Source organism: Furipterus horrens, unplaced genomic scaffold (assembly GCF_987537825.1).
Source record: "Furipterus horrens unplaced genomic scaffold, mFurHor1.1.pri manual_scaffold_8, whole genome shotgun sequence".
Taxonomy (NCBI): domain Eukaryota; kingdom Metazoa; phylum Chordata; class Mammalia; order Chiroptera; family Furipteridae; genus Furipterus; species Furipterus horrens.
This window is the reverse complement of record NW_028327178.1, coordinates 54980304-55005655: the sequence shown is the minus strand read 5'-3', so window position 1 is coordinate 55005655 and position 25352 is coordinate 54980304. Positions and strand designations below refer to the sequence as shown.

At 38.0% G+C, this 25352-nt stretch overlaps 1 protein-coding gene across 4 annotated transcripts in view; it reads left to right on the top strand.

The window, feature by feature from the left end:
• PTPN2 (protein tyrosine phosphatase non-receptor type 2) overlaps positions 1-25352 on the top strand; it is a 137034-nt gene that overhangs the window by 35471 nt on the left and 76211 nt on the right. For all 4 annotated transcript variants that reach the window (XR_016512732.1, XM_090285852.1, XM_090285853.1 and 1 more), the window contains exon 2: positions 15655-15745. Coding sequence is in view for 3 of the 4 variants with exons in the window: in XM_090285852.1 (XP_090141978.1) it covers positions 15655-15745 (91 nt within the window). In the remaining variant the exon portion in view is untranslated. The remainder of the gene's footprint in view (positions 1-15654; positions 15746-25352) is intronic.

Here is a 25352-nt window from a genome sequence, read left to right as displayed (position 1 = left end):
GACATTTCACTAAACCTGACACAGGTCATGTGCAGGGGCCTTCTCCTACACACTGTGCTGCAGCCTTTTCAGCCCCTGTGCAGACTTTCTCCTGTGGTGTCCTGAGTCTTGCTAGTTTTTTTCCCCCCTACCCAGAGGTAGGGAAATCTCAGAGCCTACTTCCCTGCTGCTGCCTCTGGCACTTCCTGACCACACCCTTCTCTGGGAAAGGCAGGTTCTTCTGCGTTGCTTCAGGGTTCTTGGCGGATCCCCCCTATAACACTCTGACATTGGATGCCTATAGATAATGGAGAAATGCCACCCAAATGCTGAGAGAAATGGAATAGGTATGGGAAGTAAGTTATGGCAATGAATGTATAGTTAACTAAATAATTATAATTCTAGTTGTGAACCTTACTGCAAATGTTAAAGAAATTTTTTTGAAATAATAGAAAAAGTAAAATAATTGGATCCAAAGTTCTAGATTATTTTAAGAAAATATGAAAGATTGGTCTGTAAGAAGAGGAAAGTAAAATCTATTGTCCAATTTCCATATTGATAGATGCTTTTACAGTAGCAGAAAAATACAAGTTCAAATACTGTTTTACAAGTTTAAAAATTTCTTTTATTTATTGATTTGGGAGGGCAGGGGAGAGAGAAACATTGATTTGTTGTTCCACTTATTTAGATAGTCATTGGTTGATTTTTGTATGTTCCCTGACAGGGGACTGAACCCACAACCTTGGCATATTGGGATGATGCTCTAACCAACTGAGCTGCATTGCCAGGGCCTTACAAAATTTTAAAGCTAATCTCCAGTGAAATAGAAAATGTTATTTTTACTTCTAAATTACTAGAGAGAAAGAGAAACAAGAAAACTTGATTCATACAGCAAGAAAAAAGAGGTGGGGAGGAAATAAGGAAGTATAATGTATAGAAAACTGCAATCTTTACTGATCACTTTTGCGTCAAAGAAGAAATCAATGTGTACTGCCATTAGAGACTCTGAAAATAATGAGATGACAGCATTCTCAACTTAAGAGGATTTAGCCAGTTTTTACAACCAGAGAAAAGAATATTAATGAATTAAGCATTTCATTCCAGCTAAAAAAATATCAGTAAAATGAAACAAAGCTTTAGAAGGACCTATTGAATACAAACAAAAGGCAGAAATAAATGAGTGACCACCTTTCTCCCCTATTCTAATAGGCAGTTCAATTTGACCTATGATTAGAGTCCCAAAATTCTAATATATCGTTAGTGGATATTATCTAGAAATAATAGTATAAAACACCATTCTCAAATTTATTCTGGGAATAGAAAGATGCTCAATATGACGGAGTGTAATACTACAAGGCGGGGCAAAAATAGGTTTGCAGTTGTTCATATGTAAAATAATACAATAATAAATAATAATACAAAAATAAACTGTTTTGCATGCTCAAAACTTTAAACCTACTTTTGTCCCACCTTGTATAGTTGTCTTATTGTTTAAAGGAGAAAAGACATATAACATGATATCGGTCAAAATAGCAACAGAAATTTTTAAGTACTTAAGAATAAACAAGAAATGTGTCTGGTTTATTTAAATTAAAAAGCAACAAGGAAGATTTAAATGGATAGGAATACCCATTATCTAATGGAAGAGTTGGTATTTTAAAGATGTCAGTTTTCACCCTGGCTCGTGTGGCTCAGCGCTAGCCTGTGAACCAAAGGGTTGCCAGTTCGATTTCCAGGCAGGGCACATGCCTGGGTTGTGGGCCAGGTCCCCAGCTGGAGATGTGAGAAAGGCAACCACACATTCATGTTTTTCTCCTTCTCTTTCTCTCTTCCTTCCCTTCTCTCTAAAACTAAGTAAATAAATCTTTAAAAAGAATGTCAGTTTTCAATAAAGAAAAAGAGAAGAAAAAAAAAGATGTTAGTTCTCCCTCAATTGACATATATATGTAATATATATTTATATATATGTGTGTGTATTTTTTAAAAAAAATCAGCCTGAAGATTTATGTTTAAGGGTATCTGAAAGAGTAAATACCCTAGAAAAATCAAGACAAGTTATTTTTTTGTTTGTTTTGTTTTGTTGTTTTTCTATAACAGTTGTCTCACTTTTTACCCCATTGCTTCCCGCCTGCCCCACCCACCCCTTCTCCCACAGTCAATCCCCACCCCATTGTGCATGTCCATGGGTCATTTATACTAGTTCCTTGAAGCACAAATTTTGATGACAAAGATAGGACTTTAGTTCAACTAGTGTTGAGAATGAGGCAAAGCCTCACCCCTAACCTTTCTTGAGAAATATTGGCAAAATATGCTCTTGATATAAGAGTTCCATTTTTAGGAGGTTATCAAGAAATGCTTTGAAATTTCTGTAAAGTCATACTTAAGGATATTTATCACATTGTTTTTTTTGTTTGTATTTTATTGATTATGCTATTACAGTTGTCCCAATTTCTTTGCCCTTTGCTCCCCTCCACTCAGCAACCCCCTTACCTCAGCAGACCCACCCTCCTTAGTCCCTGTCCATGGGTCATGCATATAAGCTCTTTGACTTTACCCTTTCCTGTACTATTCTTAACATCCCCCTGTCTATTCTACACCCTCCTACTATGCTTCTTAATCCCTGCACCATTTTCCTTTTTCTCCCCCCTACCCCCTCCCAGCTGACACCCCTCCACATGCTCCCCATACATATGATTCTGTTCCCACTCTGGTTGTCTGCTTAGTTTGTTTTTGTTTTTATTTTTTAGATTCTGTTATTGATAGTTGTGATTTTGCTGTCATTTTAATTTTCATAGTTTTGATCTTCCTCTTCTTAAATAAGTCCCTTTGACATTTCATGTAATAATGGCTTGGTGATGATGTACTCCTTTAGCTTTACCTTGTCTGGGAAGCACTTTATCTGCCCTTCCATTCTAAATGATAGCTTTGCTGGATAGAGTAATCTTGGTTGTAGGTCCTTGTCTCTCATCTCTTTGAATACTTCTTGCCAGTCCCTACTTGCCTGCAAAGTTTCTTTTGAGAAATCAGTTGATAGTCTTATAGGTTCCCCTTTGTAGATAATTCTTTTCTTTTCTCTTGCTGCTTTTAAGATTCTCTCTTTATCATTAATCTGTAGCATTTTAATTATCATGTGTCTTGGCGTGGTCCTCCCTGAGTCTAGTTTGTTTGGGACTCTCTGTGCTTCCTGGAACTCTATGTCCATTTCCTTCTCCAAATTAGGGAAGTTTTCCTTCATTATTTTTTATCATAATTTTTCAATTTCTTGCTCTTCCTCTTCTGGCACCCCTAATGTTTTGGATGTTGGCATGTTTAAAACTATCTCAGAGGTTTCTAAGCCTCTCCTCATTTTTAAAAATTCTTGTTTATTCCTTCTGTACTGGTTGACTGTTTATTTCTTTGTTGATTTGAACCCTGGTTTCCTTTTCTTCACCACTAGTTTCGTGTGTATTTTCCTTCATTTCAGTTAGTATAGCCTTAATTTCTTCCCTGTCATGCTTAATGTTTTCTATCAAGTCTGGGAGCATCTTTATCACCAGTACTTTGAACTGTGCATCTGTTAAGTTGGCTATCTTGTCATCTGTTAGGTTGGCTGTCTCCTTGTTGCTTAGTTCTCCCACTGGAACCTTGATCTGCCCCTCTGCTTTGGACTATACTTCTCTGTCTCCGTCTCCTCATCTTGACAGCTTTCTGTGTTTGCCTCTATGTCTTAGGTAGAGCTCTCACACCTGTTACATTGTAAGAGGTGGAGCCTTAGGTATTCGTCAGGGCTGCTGACCCATTTCACTACGTTGTGGTGCTGTATGTGGGGGAAGGTCTGAGAGGGAACAATGCTGCTTGCCCCACAGTCGCCCGTTTTCCAGGCACTTCTCCCCCTTCCCATTCTAGACAAGCTGGCTCGGTTAAGAGACCAGTAGTTTATTCCTCCCCAATCCTCTGCTGGTTTTCATAGTCAGAAGTAATGTGGCTCTATTTTCCCCAGTGCTGGAACTGCAAGCTATGTATGCAGTCCATGGTTTGGGGCTGGGATCGCTTCCCAGTTTTAAAATGGATGACTACGCTTATTGCAGTGGCTACAGTCCCTGGGCCGCTGCCACTTGCCGCCACCAAGCACCGCCCCCACAGCTGCTGCCTTGGCACCGCACCTCATTTCCTCTGTCCGGGATCCATCTCTCCTACCTTTCTGGCTGAATATTTCTTCCTTATTTCTTTGTTGAACTTCCATGTAGTTTCAGTTTTCTGGATTTTCTGGGTGTTTTTAGTTTTGAAGTGGTTGTGAGGGAGTTGTAGCATGTCTACCTATGCCTCCATCTTGGCCAGAAGACCACATCATTTTTAATAATCGTGAAGTTTTGGAAATCTAATTGTTGAGGGCAAATAAATTATGGTGTATATAACAAAAGGTTCTGCCTTAGGTAGTTGTTTAAAATGATGGTGGAGGTGTATTGTCAGGGGAAAAATACGCTATTTTAAGGGATTAAAGCAGCTATATAAATAGTATGTCTGTATAGTCTATTTTATTTAACATTTTAAAAATTACATATTAATGTCTACTTATCTGTAAATTCCAAAAAATTTAGATTACCTCTGAATTGTGTGGCAGTGGATAATTTTCTCTTTTGCTGATTTGTCGAGCCTTAAGTTCTGACAATGAACATATTAAAATATTTTTTTCTCTTCTAGCAATTCACATATAAAAACTTTATGTAAAGCACTCTGTAGCCACTTAGTACAGACAGCTGTATTTACTTAGATAATCCTCTGAGGCTGTAATTGTGTTATTGCCCAGTAAATTAATATGTGTAATGACTCATTAAAAGGTTAATTGACATTTTGTATATTCATTGTTTCAGGAGAAAAACAGGTAATGCATTTTAGAAATATTTTCATTAAAACTTAAATATTTTGAACTTTTAAAAATAAGTATCAGTTATTGGAAATTTTACTTATTTATAAAATTGTTTTTCATTTATTTTATTCTATTGTTGTTTAATTACAGTTGTCCCAATTTTCCCCCTCATTGTTCTCCCCTGCCCTGCACCCTGCCTCTGCTCCCTGCCTCTGCTCCCCCAGTCAATCCCCACCCTGTACATGTCCATGGATCCTTTATGCTTGTTCCTTGCTAGACACTTCCCATTTTTTCTCATTATCCCCCTCTCCCCTCCACTCTGGTCCCTGTCAGTTTGTTCCTTATTTCCATGTCACTGGTTCTGTTTTGCTCCTTTGTTTTGTTCATTAGGTTCCACTTATAGGTGAGATCATATGGTATTTGTCTTTTACCACCTGGCTTATTTCACTTAGCAAAAAATTTACTTTTGAAAGAATATCTGATAAGGCTAGATGAATGAAATCTTAGCTCATTAGGGCTTACAAGGGTGAAGAGGAACTCTGGCTAGTGTGGCTCACCAGCCTGCAGACTTAAAGGTTGCTGGTTTGATTTTCAGTCAGGGCACATGCCTGGGATATGGTCCAATTCCTCCGTTGAGGGCCTGGGAGAGGCAACCTGTTGATGTTTCTATTGCATATTAATGTTTTTCTCCCTGCCCCCCTCTCTAAAAATAAATAAGATATTTTTAAAAAAGATTGAAGAGGAAATTGTCACTCACTTGAAGAGACTAACATTTTTCTAGGCATATCCATTTAAAACTAAATGTTTGCATTTTAAAATATATAGCTTATATTAGAGATAGTAAGCATAAAATATTTATTTCACCTCCAGTAATTATTTGTAGTATATTTTTTTCAAAGTTTGTAGTTCAGATCATTTGTAATGTAGTTAGTTTACAAGAGCTATTTCCAGAAGTAATAAGTGTATAATAAATACTGCTTGGTCTTACATTAAAAAAATTCTCACTCTCCTATTCTTAATTTTACAAAATAAATAATTTTAAAACCATTTTTCCCTTTTTGTCCAAAACATGTTGCTGCTTTATATCCAGTAAAGTAAACTTGGATTTGGCTAAATAATTTCTTGTGAGTCTTATATAAACTCTTCATTCAAGCTTCTCTCAAAATATAAGCCATAGTTTACTATTCATTGCTATGATTGGCATTCAAAGATACGTGAGGAATAGGCATATGAAATGAAGAGTAGGTGCATGTTAAAAAGAAAGTGTCTTATTGTTGAATTTCAGCCTAGTATTTTTTGAGCCCCAGCAAATTTGTTTCTCTAGTAGAGTCAGTTTATCATCTTACTTCAAACCATATGTCAAAATAAACTTTTAAGAGAGATTAAATATTATGTGTATAAAAATATTAAAGAGATGAGATAGTAGTAGAGAGTAGAAACATGGAAAATAAATATGTTCAGATTTAAAATTATAATCTTTCTGGAAATAATTATAAGGCCATTGGTTGGAGTGGACCATTTTATAATTTCTAACAATAAGGCTTCTTAAATTATTTTAAATAAAAAATAAAAATTAGCTACCTAATATATAGAAACAGGCACAAGGAGGCTTCCAAAATTAGGAGACAAAGAAACATGGCCCAAATGAAAGAATAGGTCAAAACTCTAGAAAAAGAACTAAACAAAATGGAGAGAAGCAATCTATCAGATGCAGAGTTCAAAACATTGGTTATAAGGATGCTCGAGGAACTTAATGAGAATGTCAAAGCATATAAAAGATCCAGTCTGAAACAAAGGATACACTAATTGAAATAAAGAACAATTTACAGGGAAACAACAATAGAGTGGATGAAGCTGGGAATCAAATCAATGATTTGGAACATAAGGAAGCAAATGACAACCAGTCAGAACAGCAAGAAGAAAAAGCAATCCAAAAGAAAATGAGGACAATGTACGCAGCCTCTGGGACAACCTCAGGAGGTCCAACATTCGTCTCATAGGGGTGCCAGGAGAAGAGAAAGAGCAAGAAATTGGAAATCTATTTGAAAAAATAATGAAAGAGAACTTCCCTAATTTGGTGAAGGAAATAGACATGCAAGGCTGGGAAGCACAGAGTGTCCCAAACAAGATCGATGCAAAGAGGCCCACTCCAAGACACATCATAATTCAAATGCCAAATGTTAAAGATAAAGGGAGAATCTGAAAAGCAGCAAGAGAAAAGCAGATAGTTACCTTTAGGGGAGTTCCCGTAAGACCCCCAAATGATTTTTCAAAAGAAACTTTGCAGGCTAGAAGGGATTAGCAAGAAATATTCAGTTATGAAGAGTGGGGACTTACAGTCAAGATTGCTCTACCCAGCAAAGCCATCATTTAGAATCAAAGGGCAGATAAAGAGGCTCCCAGACAAGAGAAAACTAAAGGAGTTCTTCATTACCAGACCATCATTATAGGAAATGTAAAAGGGTCTTACTTAAGAAAAAGAAGATCAAAACTGTGAACAATAAAATGGCAATAAATCACATCTATCAACAATTGAATAATCTAAAAAACAGACTAAGCAAATAGGAAGAACAGAGACAGATCATGGATACAAATAGCATTTTGATGCTTGCCAGACGGAAGGAGAGTGTGGGGGAATGCGTGAAGAGGTGAGGGGATTAAGAAGTACAAATAGGTAGTTATACAGCAGCCATGGGGATATAAAGTACAGTATAGGAAATGGAATAGGCAAAGAACTTATAGGCATGACCCTTGTACATGAACAATGGTGTGGGGGTTGCCTGTTGGAGTGGGGGGTGCTGGGTTGAGGGGGCAAAGGGGGAAAAATTGGGACAACTATAATAGTATAATCAATAAAATATATTTAAAAATAGGCTTCTTTGAAAAGGAGGTGATGGGCAATCTTATTCTAGTTAACTCAAATGTATATATAAATTTCAAATATGTACAGCTAAGGAGCTTAATCGTCCCAAGTAGCAAATAGTGGCTCAGTTCAGTTTATTGATTTGTTACTCCTCTGTATTTATTATATAGTATCAGTCTAAGAGACAATGAACTGATGCTACTGCTGACATGCTATAAGTACTTGTTTTTTAAATGGCTCCATCATATTTACTGGGATGTATTACAATTTCTTTCACTAGTCTTTTCCCTGTCACTGGATATTTACATTATATCTTGTCTTGCCACATTTATATGAATTACCTATATTTTGGTTCATTGCCACTAGAAAAGAAATAAGTAGTGAATTAATTAATTACACCGGGGAACACAATTTTTGTTGAGTTAGACCTGACACTTGTTTTTGACTAACTTGGCATCTGAATTGAAAAATAACCCCAGTTTTTCTATATCACATCAACTTTCCAAGGTACAGGATACCCTCCCTTTGTCCCAAAAATCATACAAAATGTACATACAAAGGGAAATAAAGAAAACATTACCTGAATAACTGTTTATTTAGAGTTATTTAGTCATATAAAAGCTATATATTGTTACTGTAAGTCAAACTGTGTAGAAGTAGTAAAGTTGTGCTACCAAACATACATTAAGGTATTTTGTCTTTTCAAATGACAGGCCAGGAAATGCCAAAATGAGATACTTGAAACAGTTTCCCTCAGTTGGCAGAGCTTTAACAAATTGCTTCATGAGACCCAGTTTTATGTGCAGAGGTAAGAGTATAATGTTCTTTCTGTCAACAAGTGGCTCATGTAGAATGTTTGGATCACCAAGTTTGAGGTCAGGTCTTGGAGGCCAATTTGACTCCACCAAATGCTTCTCACAAGCCCTGCTGTCCCACATACTCAGAAAACAGGGATACTTGGTGTTTCCGTGTTGCTGACGAAGAAGGAAGCAGACCATTTTAAGGTCAACACAGATGATCCAATTATGCTTGTGATATTGCAACAGACCAATGACTCTCTTTATGTCTTAATATTCTTCACAAAAACAAACTGAATGGCCAACTGGGACTGCACCAAATAAATTGCCATTGTGGAGGAGGACACACTCCAAGCTCTGCTTTGAGTTCTCGTTGAACAGTTGCCATTCAGTTGCGTTATAGATTGGAATTCCCAATTACTCCATTAAACCGTGTATGTTATGGCAATATACAAAGCCACCATCACTTCGAAAGTACTGCAGAAATGCACTTTCTCTTGATTGAAAGTAGAATACCTTCACTCCTTTTTCAAGCAAGTTTTTCTCGTGCAATCTTGGTGCTATGAGTTCTGAAGCCTTTTTGGATAGTCCCAAATCTCGTGCCAAATCATTCAATTCATGCTGATCAAATCCCTTACAAACTGAGTCATCTTCAATTTCAAAATCTTTATCATTGGTGTCACTTAGTTCTTCACCATACTCCTGTTTTTTGAAAGAGGGTAGTTCAATGAAAACTGGCACTAGGATTTCAACTGAATGAGGCACTGGGCGTATAGCTGATGGTAGTCTAGGATACTCTATTTTACATTTATTTTTCTTGTTATATCCTGGCGTTTTCCCTATACAAAAGTAACAGTCACTTGAATGATCTCTGGGCTCTCGCCAAACCATAGGCATACCAAATGGTGATTTATTATGTGTTCCTTTCGTCCACATCCATAAACTCTCGACACACTGCTTGCACACCTTGTGAGGGGCCCAAGATCACCAAGTTTTACTTTAAAATATGCAGAATAGGCTTGCCTGACAAATGTGCTGATGTTTGTACTTTGGGAATGGTGAAACTGCCACAGATATAACAATGAATCAGGATTGTTTAGGCACTTATGACAAGAAATAGCAGAGGCAGACATGATCTGAAAGAAAGGAAATAAGTACATATGTAAATAAAAAAAAAATTCTGCTAACTCCTCATATACAATATTCCCTCATTTATCACTGGTATTACGTTCTAGACCCCCCCTGTGATAGGTGAAAATCCTTGAAGTAGGAATCTTACATTTATTTTAGTATTTATATATATTTGAAGGCTTTATAAACCCCACACACTTATAAACCATTCCCAGTGCCTTACTAACCTTTCCTACTCCCTTATTAACCTTTTCCACAATTTTATAAACACTACTTATGTTCTTAAACATATTCTACACTCTTAAACGTATGTAACAAACAACATACATATACAATACTGCTAAATCCCGCGATATAGCGAAAAATCCACGATAAATAATTAAATATAATATTTTTTAAAATCTCGCACTATAGTGAGGCCACGATAAGTGAACTGTGATGTAGAGAGGGACTACTGTACAGACAAGAACTCGGACTATACTTCAGAATACGATTCACTATATAGAGCGGCACACAACCTCTCACTACACTGTCTCATGTGTAACTGAATAGCCTAGACGAGTATGAACCTGTTTCTGGTCTCCAAGGTTGTCCCCCACCCCTCCCCACTCAAGGGAGGTTTGCTCTCAGCCAGTAGGAGAGCATTAGTGCTTCTCTCGATCCAGGCTCAATCCAGCCTAGAGTGGTTGCATTAAGATAAGCTGAAAAAACTTGATGTGATAGAAGAAAACTAACTGCAGTTTTGAAATCAGCATACCTATTAAGTCTAAAACAGCTGAAAAATTGAACTCAACAGGTATTATGTTAAAAATTGTTCCCCTGTGTTATTCCTAGATTTGTTTGAGCAAAAATCATATAAAAATAAATTTTTTAAATTTGCTTAAATTATCCTTTAAAAATAAAGATAACTTCTCACTTAAATTTAGCTTTCATTAAAACAAGTTGGTATTAGATTAGAACTGTGTGTTGGTGGTGTATATTTGTGGTAAATTTTGCTGTCCAGGGACATTTGGAAATTCCTGGAGAGCCTTTGAGTGGTCATAGTTGAGAGGAGGGATGTTATTGATGTCTAATGAGTAGAGGCCAGAGATGCTACCCCTAAACATCCTGTAATGCACAGAGCAGTCCCCAAAACAAAGAATTATCCTGCCTGTAATATCAGTAGTGCTGAGTTGAGAAGCCTTGGATTAGCAGGTTTTACTGCTGACAGAAAACATTTTTGATGCAGTATTTAGGGCCTATGTAGACTGAGTCCTCTCTGCTGGGAATGTTTTAGCATTAGAACATCAGTAAAGGTTGATTTTGACAAATATGATAGACCTAGTGAATAGTTCAATGCCTGCCTTACCATTACCATTTTGAGAAACACTATGTATTTTATTGCTTACATAAAGTGCTTATAAAATTTTTTATTTCTATGTCTTGGGTATTACTGAAAATGCTTTATCAATGTCAGATCTATTTTTTGTTGAGATTTGGCTGTATTGTGTGTGTTAGAGACCTGCATCTAGCTTCATGGGAAAAAATCAAGCTTAGTATCTGACTTAACAAATAGAGACTTAATTTTCTCATGTAATGATAATTCTGGAGGTAGGAGTCCAGAACTGTTACTGTGGCTTGTGATGTCATTGATTACTCATTCTCTTCTATTTCTGCTTAGCCTTCCTTAGAACATGCGTTTTATCTTGTGGTCACAGACCTATTCTCACCTCTCATCTCTCCACATTAAAACCTGTACTGTGGCAGGCAGAAGTGAGAATGACAGGGGTCAACTTAGCCAGTCCTTTCTATAAAAGTTTTCTTGCAACCAAACCCAGTGATTTCTGCTTATTCCTATTGGCCAGAACTGTTCCACGGCTATTCTTAGCTGCCCAGGAGTCTGGGCGATACAGGTTTTTAGTTGGGGTTATTGTAAGTCAGAAAATAAAACCAAAGACCTTTAGTTAGAATGAATCAATATTGGAATAGGCAACTAATATGTACCTCTGGAGCTGCTTTTTAAAGTACAGGGAGTTCTTGTGTTCCTAAATGCACTGAAATTAAAGAAAGGTTAATGAGAACAAAGAGTAATACTGGAGATTTGAGAGAATGGACTCTCCAAGAGTTTTTTTGTTTTGATAATTAATTGAGAAAACAAAATGTATTTCTTAACTCCAACTAGTTGGCTGTTTTAAGGTGTTTTATAAGTTAAAATCTCTTCCTTACTCCTATACTTGGGCCCTATTCAATTTTATGTTGCCCTGGCTGGTATAGCTCAGTGGATTGAGCGTCGGCCTGCGAGCTAAGTGTCGCTGGTTCGATCTTCCAGTCAGGGTACATCAGAGAAGGAAAACTCTGACTCCAAAAAACCTCCGCTGCCTTGCGGCATACCTCTTCAGGGGAAAGGCTAAGGGAGTAAACCCCGACAGAAAATCCGGAGCCGGAGTCCCTAAGGCGGTTTGACGTTGTAGTCAATACCGGCAACTCCTGCGGCGCACCTGAACCCAAGCTGTATCGACTCCGTCTTTCCCTTGGACCCTTCAGCTGCGAAGAGAGGGGGGGTCTGCTGCATGGGCAACAGCAGACCCTCCATATCACCCTGCCCAGGCTCTGTAGCTTCAGCGTCATCGCAAGATGTCGATTCAACACGGGAGGAGACAGATACCATGTCACTCCCGAGTCGGACTGCACAGCCATTCTCGGCGGTGCAGATAGACTCTTAAGAAGCTACACCATCGTCTCTCGAGACGGACGGCTGCCGACGATTCAATTTTATGTTATTTTTTGCAACATCAATTATGATTTGTTTATAATGTACACAAATAAGTGTGTTTCTTTAGGCTAAAAACTGGAATCAGCTGACATAGACTTAACTTGGAAAATGGGTGTATATGCATAACAGGAGTATTGAAAAAGTGTTGGCATACTAGAGTTCTAACCTCCTTGCCCATTGTTAATTATTTTAATTAAAAATTATATATTCTGGATATTGATTTTTTTATCAGGTACTTGATTTGGTCTGTGTTCCCTTCTCTTGCTTCTTGGAAGTCCCAATGAATGAAAACATGAACAAAAAAGTTAACTGTCCTAGGGCTGGTAGGGGTGGTAGCAGGCAAGAGGGTATGGAACCCACAGTAAGAATTTTCATCAATAAATGGCTTGAATAATTTATTTATGCTTAATTTATAGAACTACATGGTGCCTAACTTTTCAAATGCTTTTTCACACATGTGGTAGTGTAAGCAAAAACCCAAATTAATTTTTGCTGTTAATGCACGCTTTTTTGGAACATATCTGTTTTTACTTGAATTCTTAGAATTATATTTCACATGGGGGGGGAAAAACTGCTGATGTTGGATACAAGTAGCTGAGTGCCTGATGCAAGCATATCCTCACAGAATTTCTTCCATAGTGGAATACAGAGAATGATAAGGGTCATAAAATGAGCCTCAGGCCATGTGGTTGTTGCTAAGCACTTACCGCTTTAGAAATAAAATTTGGAACTTTGGGCCAAAATAGAGGTGGAGACAGACACGCTGTGTCTCCCTCCACATCTAAGAAGGAATACAACTACCTCAAAACTAGAAACAACCAGAAGTTCCAGAAAATCAAACTGCATGGAAGTCCAGACAGGTAGGAGGGGCGGAGCTGGGGTGGAGAGGATGCGGTGTGGTGGCGGCAACAGTGGCAGTAGTGGTAGGCCGGCAGAAGGCACAGTCACACGTTTTAAAAAGTCAGGACAGACACCTGGGGAGCGTTCCCAGATCCACACCAGACCTCGAAACCCAAGGTCCCAGCACTGGGGAAAATCAAGCCTCATTGCTTCTGACTGTGCAGACCAGTGGGGGTTGGGGTGGAGGCAGAAACTGCCGGTCTCAGCAGAGTCTGCTTGTTTGAAGGGCCCCCATGGTCCTAGAACGTCTGCAGACCCACCCACTCTGGGAACGACGGCCAGGGCAGCAGCTAGAGGGGTGCCAGTCAGGTGCAGAAGTGTGAGAGGTGCCTGGAAAAGGGGCGAGTGCTGGGCAGGAGGCATTGTTCCCTCTCAGACCCCTCTCCCACATACAGCACCACAACGTGGTGAAACAGGTCGCCCTGTACTGACAAATCCCTAAGGCTCTGCCCCTTATAACAGGAGCAACAGTTCTACCTGGGACGTGGAGGCAAACAAACACAGGAGCCTGTCAGAATGAGGAGACAAGAGAACTATGACCCAAAAGGGGAAGTGGATCAAGGTGCCAGTGGGAGAACTAAGCGATGAGGAGATAGCCAACCTAACAGATGAGGAGGTAGACAACCTAACAGTTCCAGAATTCAAAACACTGGTAATAAAGATGACTACAGGCTTGACAGATATGCTTGAATACGGCAAACGCATAAGAGAAGTAGTGAAGGCTATGCTAAGTGAAACGAAGGAAAATCCACACAAAACCAATGGTGAAGGGAAGGAAACCGGGGTTCAAATCAATGATTTGGAACGTAAGGAAGAAAAAAACAGTCAACCAGTGCAGAATGAAGAAGCAAGAATTTAAAAAAATGAAGAAAACTTCCCAAATTTTGTGAAGGAGATAGATATGCAGGTCTGGGAAGCACGGAGGGTCCCAGGTGAGCTGTACCCAGAGGGCACCACACCAGGACTCGTCATGACTGAGATGCCAACGGTGAAAGATAAAGACAAGAGTCCTGGGAACAGCAAGAGAGACGTGGAGAGTTGCCTACAGGGGGCTGCCTATAGGACTATCAGCTGATTTCTCAGAGGACACTTTGCAGGCAGGAAGGGGCCGACAGGAAGTATTCAATGTGATGAAAAGCAACCTGCAACCAAGACTACTCTATCCAGCAAAGCTATCATTTAGAATGGAAGCACAGATGAAGTGCTTTCCAGACAAGGTAAAGCTAAAGGAGTTCATCACCAAGCCATTATTATATGAAATGTTAAAGGGACTTACTTCAGAAAAAGAAGATCAAAACTATGAACACTAAAATGACAACAAACTCACAACTATCAGCAACTGAATCTAAAAATAAAAACAAACCAAGTGTTGCTGGTTCGATTCCCAGTCAGGGTACATTACTAGGTGGCACGTTAGGTTGCCAACTGGGGGCGTGTGAGAGGCAACCATACTGTGATATTTCTCTCCTTCTCTTTCTCCTTTACCCTCTCTCTAATAAACAAACAAACAAACAAACAAGTAAATAAATAACATATAAACAATTATAAAAAAAATAAAAAATAACAAAATTCCACTAAGCAAAACAGAATAGGAACAGAATCATAGGTGTGGGGATCATTTGGAGGGTTATCAGCTGGTAGTGGGGAGGAGGAGAAATGGGGAAATGGTGCAGGGACTAAGAAGCGTAATTGGTTGTTACAAAATAGACAGGGGGATGATAAGAATAATATAGGAAAGAGTGAAGCCAAAGAACTTATATGCACAACCCATGGACATGAACTAAGGAGGGTGGGGTTGCTGGAGGGAAGTGGGGTACTGGGCAGAGGGGAGCAAAGGGGAAAAAATTGAAATTACTGTAATAATATAATATACTTTTAAAAATATATAATTTGAGGATATTTCTGGACTTCAAGTAAAAGTTATGTGGCATAAAGATGAATAGATTAAAATTTTAAGAAAGAAACTCTGAAATATAGGTAGATGTTACCAAGAAAATTTAGTCAGAAATTTGAGTATGATGTAATCTTAGATACCTTCATTGCATTAATTCTGTGTGACATACAGTGTTTAATGTTGCCTTGTAAATGTTGAATATAGTGTGACAGTAAATAAACATATCAAGAGCAAAGACTTGTGATAGACTTTGGTTCAGTCCTGGAGTCTGCCACTTATTAGCTTTGTGACCTTTGGCAGGTTGTTTAAGACTGTCATCCCGCACATATAATTTTGTGAGAATTGAATGAGATAATGTAGATAGTGGGCTTTGCACAGTACTTAGCATATCATAAGTGTTCAATAAATGTTATTTTATACTGGTTAGGAAAGTATTTGTTTTGCTATATAAAATTTAAGAGGCATATTAAAATTTTTTTTGTTTATTTTAAGGAAATTCGCAATGAATCCCATGACTATCCTCATAGAGTGGCCAAGTTTCCAGAAAACAGAAATCGAAACAGATACAGAGATGTAAGCCCATGTAAGTACCTGTTGGTTTGTGTGCATATTTATGTTTGTTGGTTTGTTTCAGGAGGCAGGATACTGTGAAAAAGAAGGTTTGGGGTCAGAGTTGATAAATACAGTGATTTTTTTAAATATTAACACAATACACATTCAAGGCATAGAATATTACAAGGAAGAAAATTGCCTATAATTATTTCATCCACACAACCACCATTATTTTGATGTATATTCTACCAATCTTTTTTCTTATGCATAATTTTCCTTTCTTTAAAATAATTGTAATTTTATGTGTGTGTGTGTTCATATATACATACTTTCTTCTCGTATTATTCCATAGACTTTATTAGTATTACTTAAAATATTAATTGGTGTAGTTTGTTTCTTTCCCCCCAAAGTACTAAAGTAGTATGTACTTACTATAGAAAACTTTTAAAACACAGAAATGTATGAAGGAAAAACTTCACAGTCTAAAAATAAAACCTTTTAGGTTTATATTATTTTGATTTTTTTCTGTATAAACATATGTATATTCTCTTAAATTCACAATTATAATCTTTCACATACTAATCATAGCTCTTTTTGTACTTAAACATTTTCCTATCATAAACACAGTCTTTTCAATGGCTCCCGTAGAGACTTTTGATATGCCATTCTTTCACCTAACAGTCCCCCATGGGTCATCATTTAGATTCTGATAAATACACATACACGAACACCCACAACTTTGTGAACAATTGTAATACCAGGGTTTTAGAAATATGTTCATCATTAGGTTATTTTTTGTTCTGATTGATACCACTTGCTCAGATATTAAATTAGTTGTCTTACCACTCCAAAATGTTTCTCCATGTTTGATTTTAGTGGGTCAGACTTAACTATTCTGTTTTAGGGCTGCTTGTTAGTAGGGACTTTAAAAAATAAACTGAGGACAACGCACACAGGAGACTTCCGGCCAAGATGGAGGTCAGACTGACATGCTCCATCTCCCTCCACAACTAAGAAGGAGTACAACTATCGCAAAACCATAAATAACCAGAAGTTCCTGAAAATAAATGGAAGTCCAACATATGAACTCAAAAAGAAGTGGTGCTTGTCCAGACGGGTAGGAAGGGTGAAGCTGGGGCAGGAGGTCAAGCTGTGCTGTCAGCAGCATCAGCAGCGGCAATGGCGGCGGGATGGCTGTAAGCACAGATATCTATATTTAAGGGGAGGTGAGAAGTGCCTGGGGAGCACCCCTAGCTGCAGACCAGACCTGTCAGCTTGCGATTCCAAAGCAGGGAAAGGCAGACCTCCATTGCTTTGGACTGTGAGGCCTGGAGGGGGTAGGGGTGGAGGAGGAGGCTCTCGGTCTCTCAGCGGAGTGTGAAGGGCAGAAACCCATCTTGGACCCCCATCCCCACAGGAAACGCCACAGCATGGTGAGAAGGGTCGCCCGGTTGTGACGAATGCATGGGGCTCTGCCCCCTATAACATAGGAGGTGTGACAGCCCTTTCCAGGAAGCAAAGCTAAATACAAAACTGTCAGAATGGCACAGATCATGATAGAGATCCTGGTGACGCAGCTGACCATACAGCAAATACATGATGTAACGGACCAGCAGATAGATAAACTTTCTGAGGCTCAGTTCAGAGCTTTGGTTATAAAATAGCTTACAGACATAACAGCAGATCTTAAACAAGACAGGGAAGGAATGAAGGCTAGTCCTGCTGAAATGAACAAAAACACATATGAAACTAGTGGTGAGGGAAAGAAAATCAGAGATCAAATCAACAAATTGTAACATAGGGAAGAAACAAACTATCAATCAGTGCAGAAAGAGGAAACAAAAAGGAAAATGAGGAGAGGCTCAGAAACTTATCGGACAGCTATAAGTGGGCCAACATCCTAATCATAGGATTGCCAGAAGTTGAAGAAGAAAATCTCGAAATTGAAAAATTATGTGAAAAAATAATGAAGCAGGACTTCCCTAACTTGGGGAAAGAAATAGACTTACAGGTCCAGGAAGCACAGAGAGTTCCAAAAAAACTGGACCCAGGGAGAACCACACCAAGACACATTATAATCAAAATGTTAAAAATTAAAGATAAAGAGAGAATCTTAAAAGCAGCAAGAGAGAAGAAGAGAATTATGTACAAAGGGAAGAAGAGAATTATGTACAAAGGGGTCCCAATAAGTTTATAAGCTGATTTCTCAAAAGAAACTGCAGGCAAGAAGGGACTGGCAAGAAATGTTCAAAGTAGTGAAAAGCAAAAACCTACAACCACGATTACTCTATCCAGCAAAGCTGTCATTCAGAATAGAAGGGCAGAGAAAGCGCTTCCAGGACAAAGTAAAACTGAAGGGGTTCATCAGATCCAAAACACTGTTATATGAAATGTTAAAGGAACTTGTTTAGGAGAAAGAGGATCAAAACTATGAACATTAAAATGAAAACTGTATCACAACAACCAACAACAGAAGCTAGGGAATCGAAACAAAGGCAAACTAAGTAGGCAACGAGAGTGGGAAAAGAATTATAGGTATGGGGAACATTGGGGGGGGCAGGTCAGTAGGGAGGGGGAAGGGGGGGAAGGGAGGGAGGTGCTACAGGAATTAAGAAGCATAGTAGGAGGGAGTGGAGTTGTCAGGAAAATGTTGAGAACTATATGTACAACCAATGGGCATGGACTAAGGCGGGGGACAACTGGGGAGAGAGGTGTCATTGGGTGGAGGGGAACAAAGACAAAAGAAATTGGGACAACTATAACAGCATAATCAATAAAGCATATTAATAAATAAATAAATAAATAGAATCTTTTGCATTTTAGTTTCAGCTTATTTGTGTTTTAGTCCCTTCCTCTAGTAGGCAAGGGTTTGGTGTTAGTGTGCCAAGGCCTCCTACATAGGCTTAGTATACTCACTCTACTCAAGGCCATAGATTGTATACCTTTATAGATGATGTATTCCTTCTTGGTGGGTATGGGTATACCACTGAAAATCTATCAGATACTGGGGGCAAGGGGATATGTTTATTTTTATATGAACAGAATGTTTATCTTTATGTTAATTATAAATTTTCTCATTATATATTATGTTTCTCTTACATGTTTTTCCCTTGCCAGTTAGATGTGTTTGTAACGTAGCTGGGGGAGAGTAGTTTTCCACTCTTCTTCAGTGTCAGCACACTTGAAGATTTGACAGTTTTCCTCCAGAACCTGTGGCTCACTAACAACTGTTCTGGTGTGAGTGTATGTTCAGGGAATGGGGGTAAAGGCAGTAGTTCTGACATTTAGGTACTCCTTTACCCTCTCCAGATTTCTGGTTGAGAATCACTGAGCTGGAGACCAATTCTCTTGAGTTTACTATGAGTTTTGAAGACAATATTTTTCAGTTGTACACCTTGCTTTGTTGCTTTTAATTAGAAAGTAAAACTTCTTATTTTGATAATTGTAAATTTTCATTCAGTTGTAAGAAGTAATACTCAGATTCTGTATACTCTTCATCCAATTTCCCCCAGTGGTAACATGTTGCATAACTGTAGTAAAATAGTACAACCAGGACATTGACATTAAAACAACCCATCCAGTTTTACATGCACTCATTTGTGCATGTCGTTAGTTCTGTGCAGTTATATCACATGTGTAGATCCATGTGATCTCCACCCTAGTCCAAATATAGACCAGAGGAACAGTTCCATCAGAGGTCCCACTTGCCACCTTTGTGCAACCACAGCCACCTTCCTCCCCCCATGTCCCATGTTGCCTTTAATTTTTATTTATCTATTATAATTGCAATCATTGGTTGTGATAAGCTAGATTTGAATCCCCTCATTAGTTTTATCAAATTGATCTAAATGGAAGAATTTTTAAAAATTGTAACTGAGACATTGTTTTTAAGTAAAACATTTGCAATTTAAATTACTCTAAAGTATACAAGTCAATAAAATTCTTGTGATTTTTCTCCTAAGCATTAGATTTATATATCCAACTGCCTGTTGGACATCTCCAGTTGAAGGTTGCAAGGAGACCTGTTTTACTTTATACTTATCAACCCTGCCTCCATTAGCTCAGACTCTTCTTCCTGTATGTATGCCTTTTTAGGAAGAGAGCCATTCACCTCGTGTTTGTACCTAGTATTAGGAAGAGACATTTCTTTCTTTGAGGAGATGATGCTGGGTGCCTCCTCCGGCCACATGGCCTCCCCTGCTGCTTTTATTCCACTATGTCCCCTGGAGCTACACACTGCTGTGAGCATGGCAGGCAGTGAATCCTCTACCCAGTTCATGCTAGTCGAAACCTGCCTCTCGCCTTAGTAAACTATCTTTCTGTCTCTCAGGTGGGGGCTGCTCGTTCTTGCTTCCCACATAACCACAGAGTTTCCTAGTCTAAGCCATTACTTTTCAACTTGCAAATTAAAATTATTTCCTCCAAGGCTCTTGCTGCCCAGACATGTCACATTACTGCTATTATATCTATCCTCTCCTGACTTCATAGTTAGTTCCTGTCTCATAGCCTCTTCTCACACATTTACAGAAGGTGTGTCAGGGATGCCATTTACTGTCTTTCTTGTTGTCCTCCTCTTTTCCCAGTACCTTTTTCATTCTGGGTGACATCATGTCTCTGGGAAAGAGCCATATGACATGATAGTCTTATTGTTCTCCACCTGTTCAGCCCTCAATCTTAAGTCATCTTCGCCCTGAAATATTACACCAACTGCTGCCTTGAGGGCTACTTTCTGTCTTTCTAGCTCTTTGACTTCATAAGATCTTTAGTTCTTTGACCTTTTTCCTTTATTGTAGTGTATTTCTTCCGTACCCTACTTATTATTTAGTAACTTTCTTACTGTTTTTATATATTAAAAAATAATTTCTGTGGATCTTTAATTCTACCCACCCTGTGAGACCCCAACCTTGGACTAATCAGCATTTAACTTCTCTAACCTTTGGGCTACGGTGTGTGTGCCTTGGATATACTCCTGTATTAACTGGGCCTAGTGTGCCTTGCTGTCCTTGCTAATCCCACTGCCATTTACTCTGGACCTTCCCTGAATTAACCATCACTCAGACTCCACCCTCTCCCTCTCATCACTCAAAATATGATCTTGCCTTCAATTCTGCGGAAAAAAGTTTAAATTAGAAAATAACTCTTCAAATTCATGTTCTGCCGCCTGGAAACTTATTTCTGTTTGCACTCATCTTTTGCTGAAATCTCAGGAGAAAAGTCTTTGCCCCTCCTGTTTTAGGTTTGTATCCCAGTTCCTCTTTTCCTTCTCATGGACCTTACTTTCTGTTATCACCACTCTTCAGGTCTTTAGCCTCTTTCTCTGTAAACTCTTTTCCATTATTATTTAAATGTGTTTCAGTTTTTTTCTATCAACCCTCATATCTCACTCACCTCAGACTCCACTTTATTGCCTACATGGATATATGTACTTGCAAGTGCATGCATATAACATATGAACAAACAGAATCTTGAAAGAATACACCATACTGTTTCTTCCCGTCTTTATTACCTATGTATTCTTTAGCCTGAGGTTCTTCCCCAGACTCCCCACTTGAACTTTTATTCTTAAGTACTAATAGCTTTCCAGTTTTCAGATGCAATGAGGGACTCCCCAACTGGTTTCTTTACTTATTCCTCTGACCTTTGACGTTGTTAGCCGTGCCTTCCTTCCATAATGTTCTTAAAATCTTGCTATTGCTTCTCTGGCTGGTCACCCATTCTCAGAGCTTCTTTTCCTAAGTTTGCCTTTGTCTTCTTTAGGTCCATAGGTCCATACTACTTCTTTCCTGGGTTATTATGGCAGCCTTCTAACTAGTCTCTTTGTTTCTACTCTATTCCCACCCACTTCAATCCATTCTCCATTCAGTATCCAGAGTAATCTTTCTATAATGCAAGTGTGTTTTCCACTCCCTTCTCCAGCAGTGTTTCACGGGTTTTATGAAAAGTTAAGGTTGTTTAGCATTATCGTACAAGGTTTTTAGCAGACTGATCCTTTACACATCCCTCAAGTTTTTTTTCTAGCCATTTTCCTATAAATTATTCATTTTTGGTAAAACTAAATCACTTAAGAGTTCTTGCATCATGACTAGTTTTTGATACCTCGGTGTCTTTAAATATGTCATTCCCTTTTTGGTATCTTTTCTCTCTGACCAACTTCAATCAAAGTCCTCTTCCTCTAGATATCATCTCAACTACCACTCTCACATACATGTTATTCTCACACAGTAGAGGAGGTCATGGAGGTGGTGACTCTTTTTACTAAATCCAGATAGGCCCAGGAAAGTGTGTTTTTTAAAAGGTCCCATGATGATACCTTTCCTAATAGATAGTCATTATATCATTTAAAAATGTATTTTCATACATAGAACTTTACAGCAATCATGACCAATAATGGGGCATATCACATTGAAATCCTGAACCACCGATAGAATGCACTGAGCATGGAGCAAAAATGGGAAACCTGAACTCATTCATGGGGAAATATCAGACAACTCATATAGATTGATGCTCTTTAAAAGGTTATAAAAATCTTTCCCAGATAAGGCTGAGGAATGGTTTCAGGTTGAAAGAGACTAAAGAAATATGACATCTAAATGCAACATGTGATCCTGTATTGGATCCTTTTGTTTAAAGGACATTATTAGAACAATTGGTGAAACTTAAATGGTGTCTGGATTAATAAAGTGTCACTGTAAATTTTATGATTTTGATGGCTGTACTGTAGTTAAGTAGGATTGAGTACTCATTTGTAGAAAATACAAAAATATTCAGAGATAATCAGGTATCACGTTTGCAACTTCCTGATATAATTTAGGGAAAAAGATTCTTTGTACTTTTCTTGGAATTTTCGTTAGTTTTGAAATATTTCAAAATACAAACTTAAAAAAATGTATTTAAAATTATTTTAACCCACACATGAAGGCAAGAAAAGGAAATAAAAGGCATACAGATTTGAAAGGAAAAAGTAACACTGTCCATATTTGCAGATAACATGATAGCCTACAGAGGAAATCCCAAAGAATTGACCAAAAAATCTCCTAGAACTAATAAGTGAGTTACACTCGGTGTCTGGAGATAACATATAAACATTAATTATCTTTCTATATGCTAGCAAAAGAACAGGTGGAAACCAAGATGAAAAATACAGTGCCATTTCGAAGCAAAGAATAAAGCCTCTGCCCTTTCCAAAGCCAAAGCTAAAGCAGTGGCTTTGAAGGCAAAGAAATTAGTGCTGAAAGACGTCCACAGCCACACACATGTGCACACACGCACACACACACACACACACACACCCAGATCCCCATGTCATCCACCTACCAACAAGCTGGAGACACTGCGGCTCTGAAGGCGGCCTAAATATCCTCAGGAGAGCACCCCCAGGTGAAATGAGCTTGGCTACTGTGTCATCAAGTTCCCCCTGACTGCTGAGTCAGCCATGAAGAAGATAGAGGACTACAGTGCACTTGTGTTTATTGTGGATGTCAAGGCCAACAAACACCAGATCAGACAGGCTATGAAGAAGCTCTGTGACATTCACATGGCAAAGGTCAACACGCTGATCATGCCTGTTAGAGACAAGAAAGCATATATGTATGTTCTACTAGTTCCTGATTATGATGCTTTGGATGTTATCAACAAAATTGGGATCATTTAAACTGACTCCAGCTAGCTGATTCTAAATATAAAAATTTTACACTGTAGAAAAGAAAAAAGAACACAGTGCCATTTTATAATTTATCTAAAAAAAATTAAATCTTTTGGAATAAATCTTACAAAGCATGTATAGGATATATATGGTGAAAACAACAAAACACTAATAAAAGAAATCAAAAACAATAAAAGAAATCAAAGAAGATCTAAATAAATGGGAAGACATATCATATTCATGGATTGGAAGACTCAACATAGTATAATAATAAAGATGCCAGTTCTCTGCAGATCTATAGATTTAACACTTTTTTTTTTTTTACTTGGAGAGAACTGATTTACCACAGTTCCTGGCACATATTGAGCCTACAGTAAGGTTAGTGTTACCATTCCTCCTCCACCCCCACCCCCAAAGATTTTAGTTATTTATTTTTAGAGATAGGGGATAGGAGGGAGAAAGAAGGAAAGAAACATCAATGTGTGGTTGCCTCTCACTCGCCCCCAGCCAGGGACCTGGCCCACAACCCAGGCATGTGCCCTGATTGGGAATAGAACTGGTGACCCTTTGGTTTGCAGACTCGCATGCAGTCCACTGAGCCACCCTAGCCAGAGCTGTTTAACACATTTTCTATCAAAATTTCAGGAAGATTTTTTTGTAGATGTAAACAAGCTTATTCTTAAACTTATGTGAAAAGGCAAAGGAACTAAGATAAAATAGCTAAAACAATTTTGAAAAAGAAGAATAAGGTGAGGAGGAATCAATCCCCAATTTTAAGACTTACAGTTGACCCTGAAACAACACAAGTTTGAACTGCACAGACCACTTATACATGATTTTTTTCTAATAAATATTGTAAATATATTTTTCTTATGCTTTTCTCAGCATTTTCTTTTCTCTAGACTACCTTATTGTAATACAGCATAATATCAAAATATGTGTTGATCAATTGTTTGTGTTATCAATATGGCTTTCGATCAACAGTAGGATATTAGTAATTAGGTTTTGGGGGAGTCAAAAGTTATATGCAATGGGTGAAAAAAGTGAAGGAATTGAGATGTATGGTTCTAGTTAGGTATTGGAAATATCAGGGTGAACACTTTGTAAAGTATATGATTGTATAACCACTGTGCTGTACCCCTGAAACTAATACAAAATAACATTGAAAGTAAACTGTAATTGAAAAAGAATTAGAAAAAAAAATTATATGCAGGTTTTCAACCATGTGGGAGAATCAACACCCCTAAGCCCTTCGTTGTTCAAGGGTCATTTGCACTGTATGACTATAGTTATCGAGACAATGTGGTATTGGTAGGAGGATAGAAACATAGTTGGTGAAATTGAGAACCCAGAAATAGACTCACAAGTACAGTGAACTGATTTTTGACAACGGTACAAAGCAATTTAATGGAAGAAGGATAATCTTTTCAACAGTTGGCATTGGAGCATATGGACATCTATAGGGGGGAAAATGAATATCAACCTAAACCTCACACCATAAAAATTAACTTAAAGTGGATCATAAACTTAAATGTAAAATGTAAGGTATAGGCATTAGTGAAAGTAGGTTTACAGTGTACAAATAAATAATACAGTAATTAATAAATATTAATACAAGAAAATAAATTATGTGTTTTACGTACTCACAACTGTAAACCTACTTTTGCCCACCCCTGTATAAAAGTTTTAGAGGAAAATAGAAAATTAAGAACCTAACACTAGGTGAAGAGTTCTTATTCTTAACATGACATCAAAAGCACAATCCCAAAAAGAAAAAGATGAATAAACTGGGCTAAACCCAAATTAAAAACTCATGGTCTGTTAAAGACCTTGTTAAGAGGATAAAAAGACAAGGACAGACTGGGAGAAAATATTTATAAACCACAAAAAAGTCATAGCTAGAATATATATAGAACTTCCAAAATTGGTCAGTTAAAAAAACAGTTAATGAGGAAATGAGCAAAAGATTATAAACACAGAAGACAGATAAGCACAT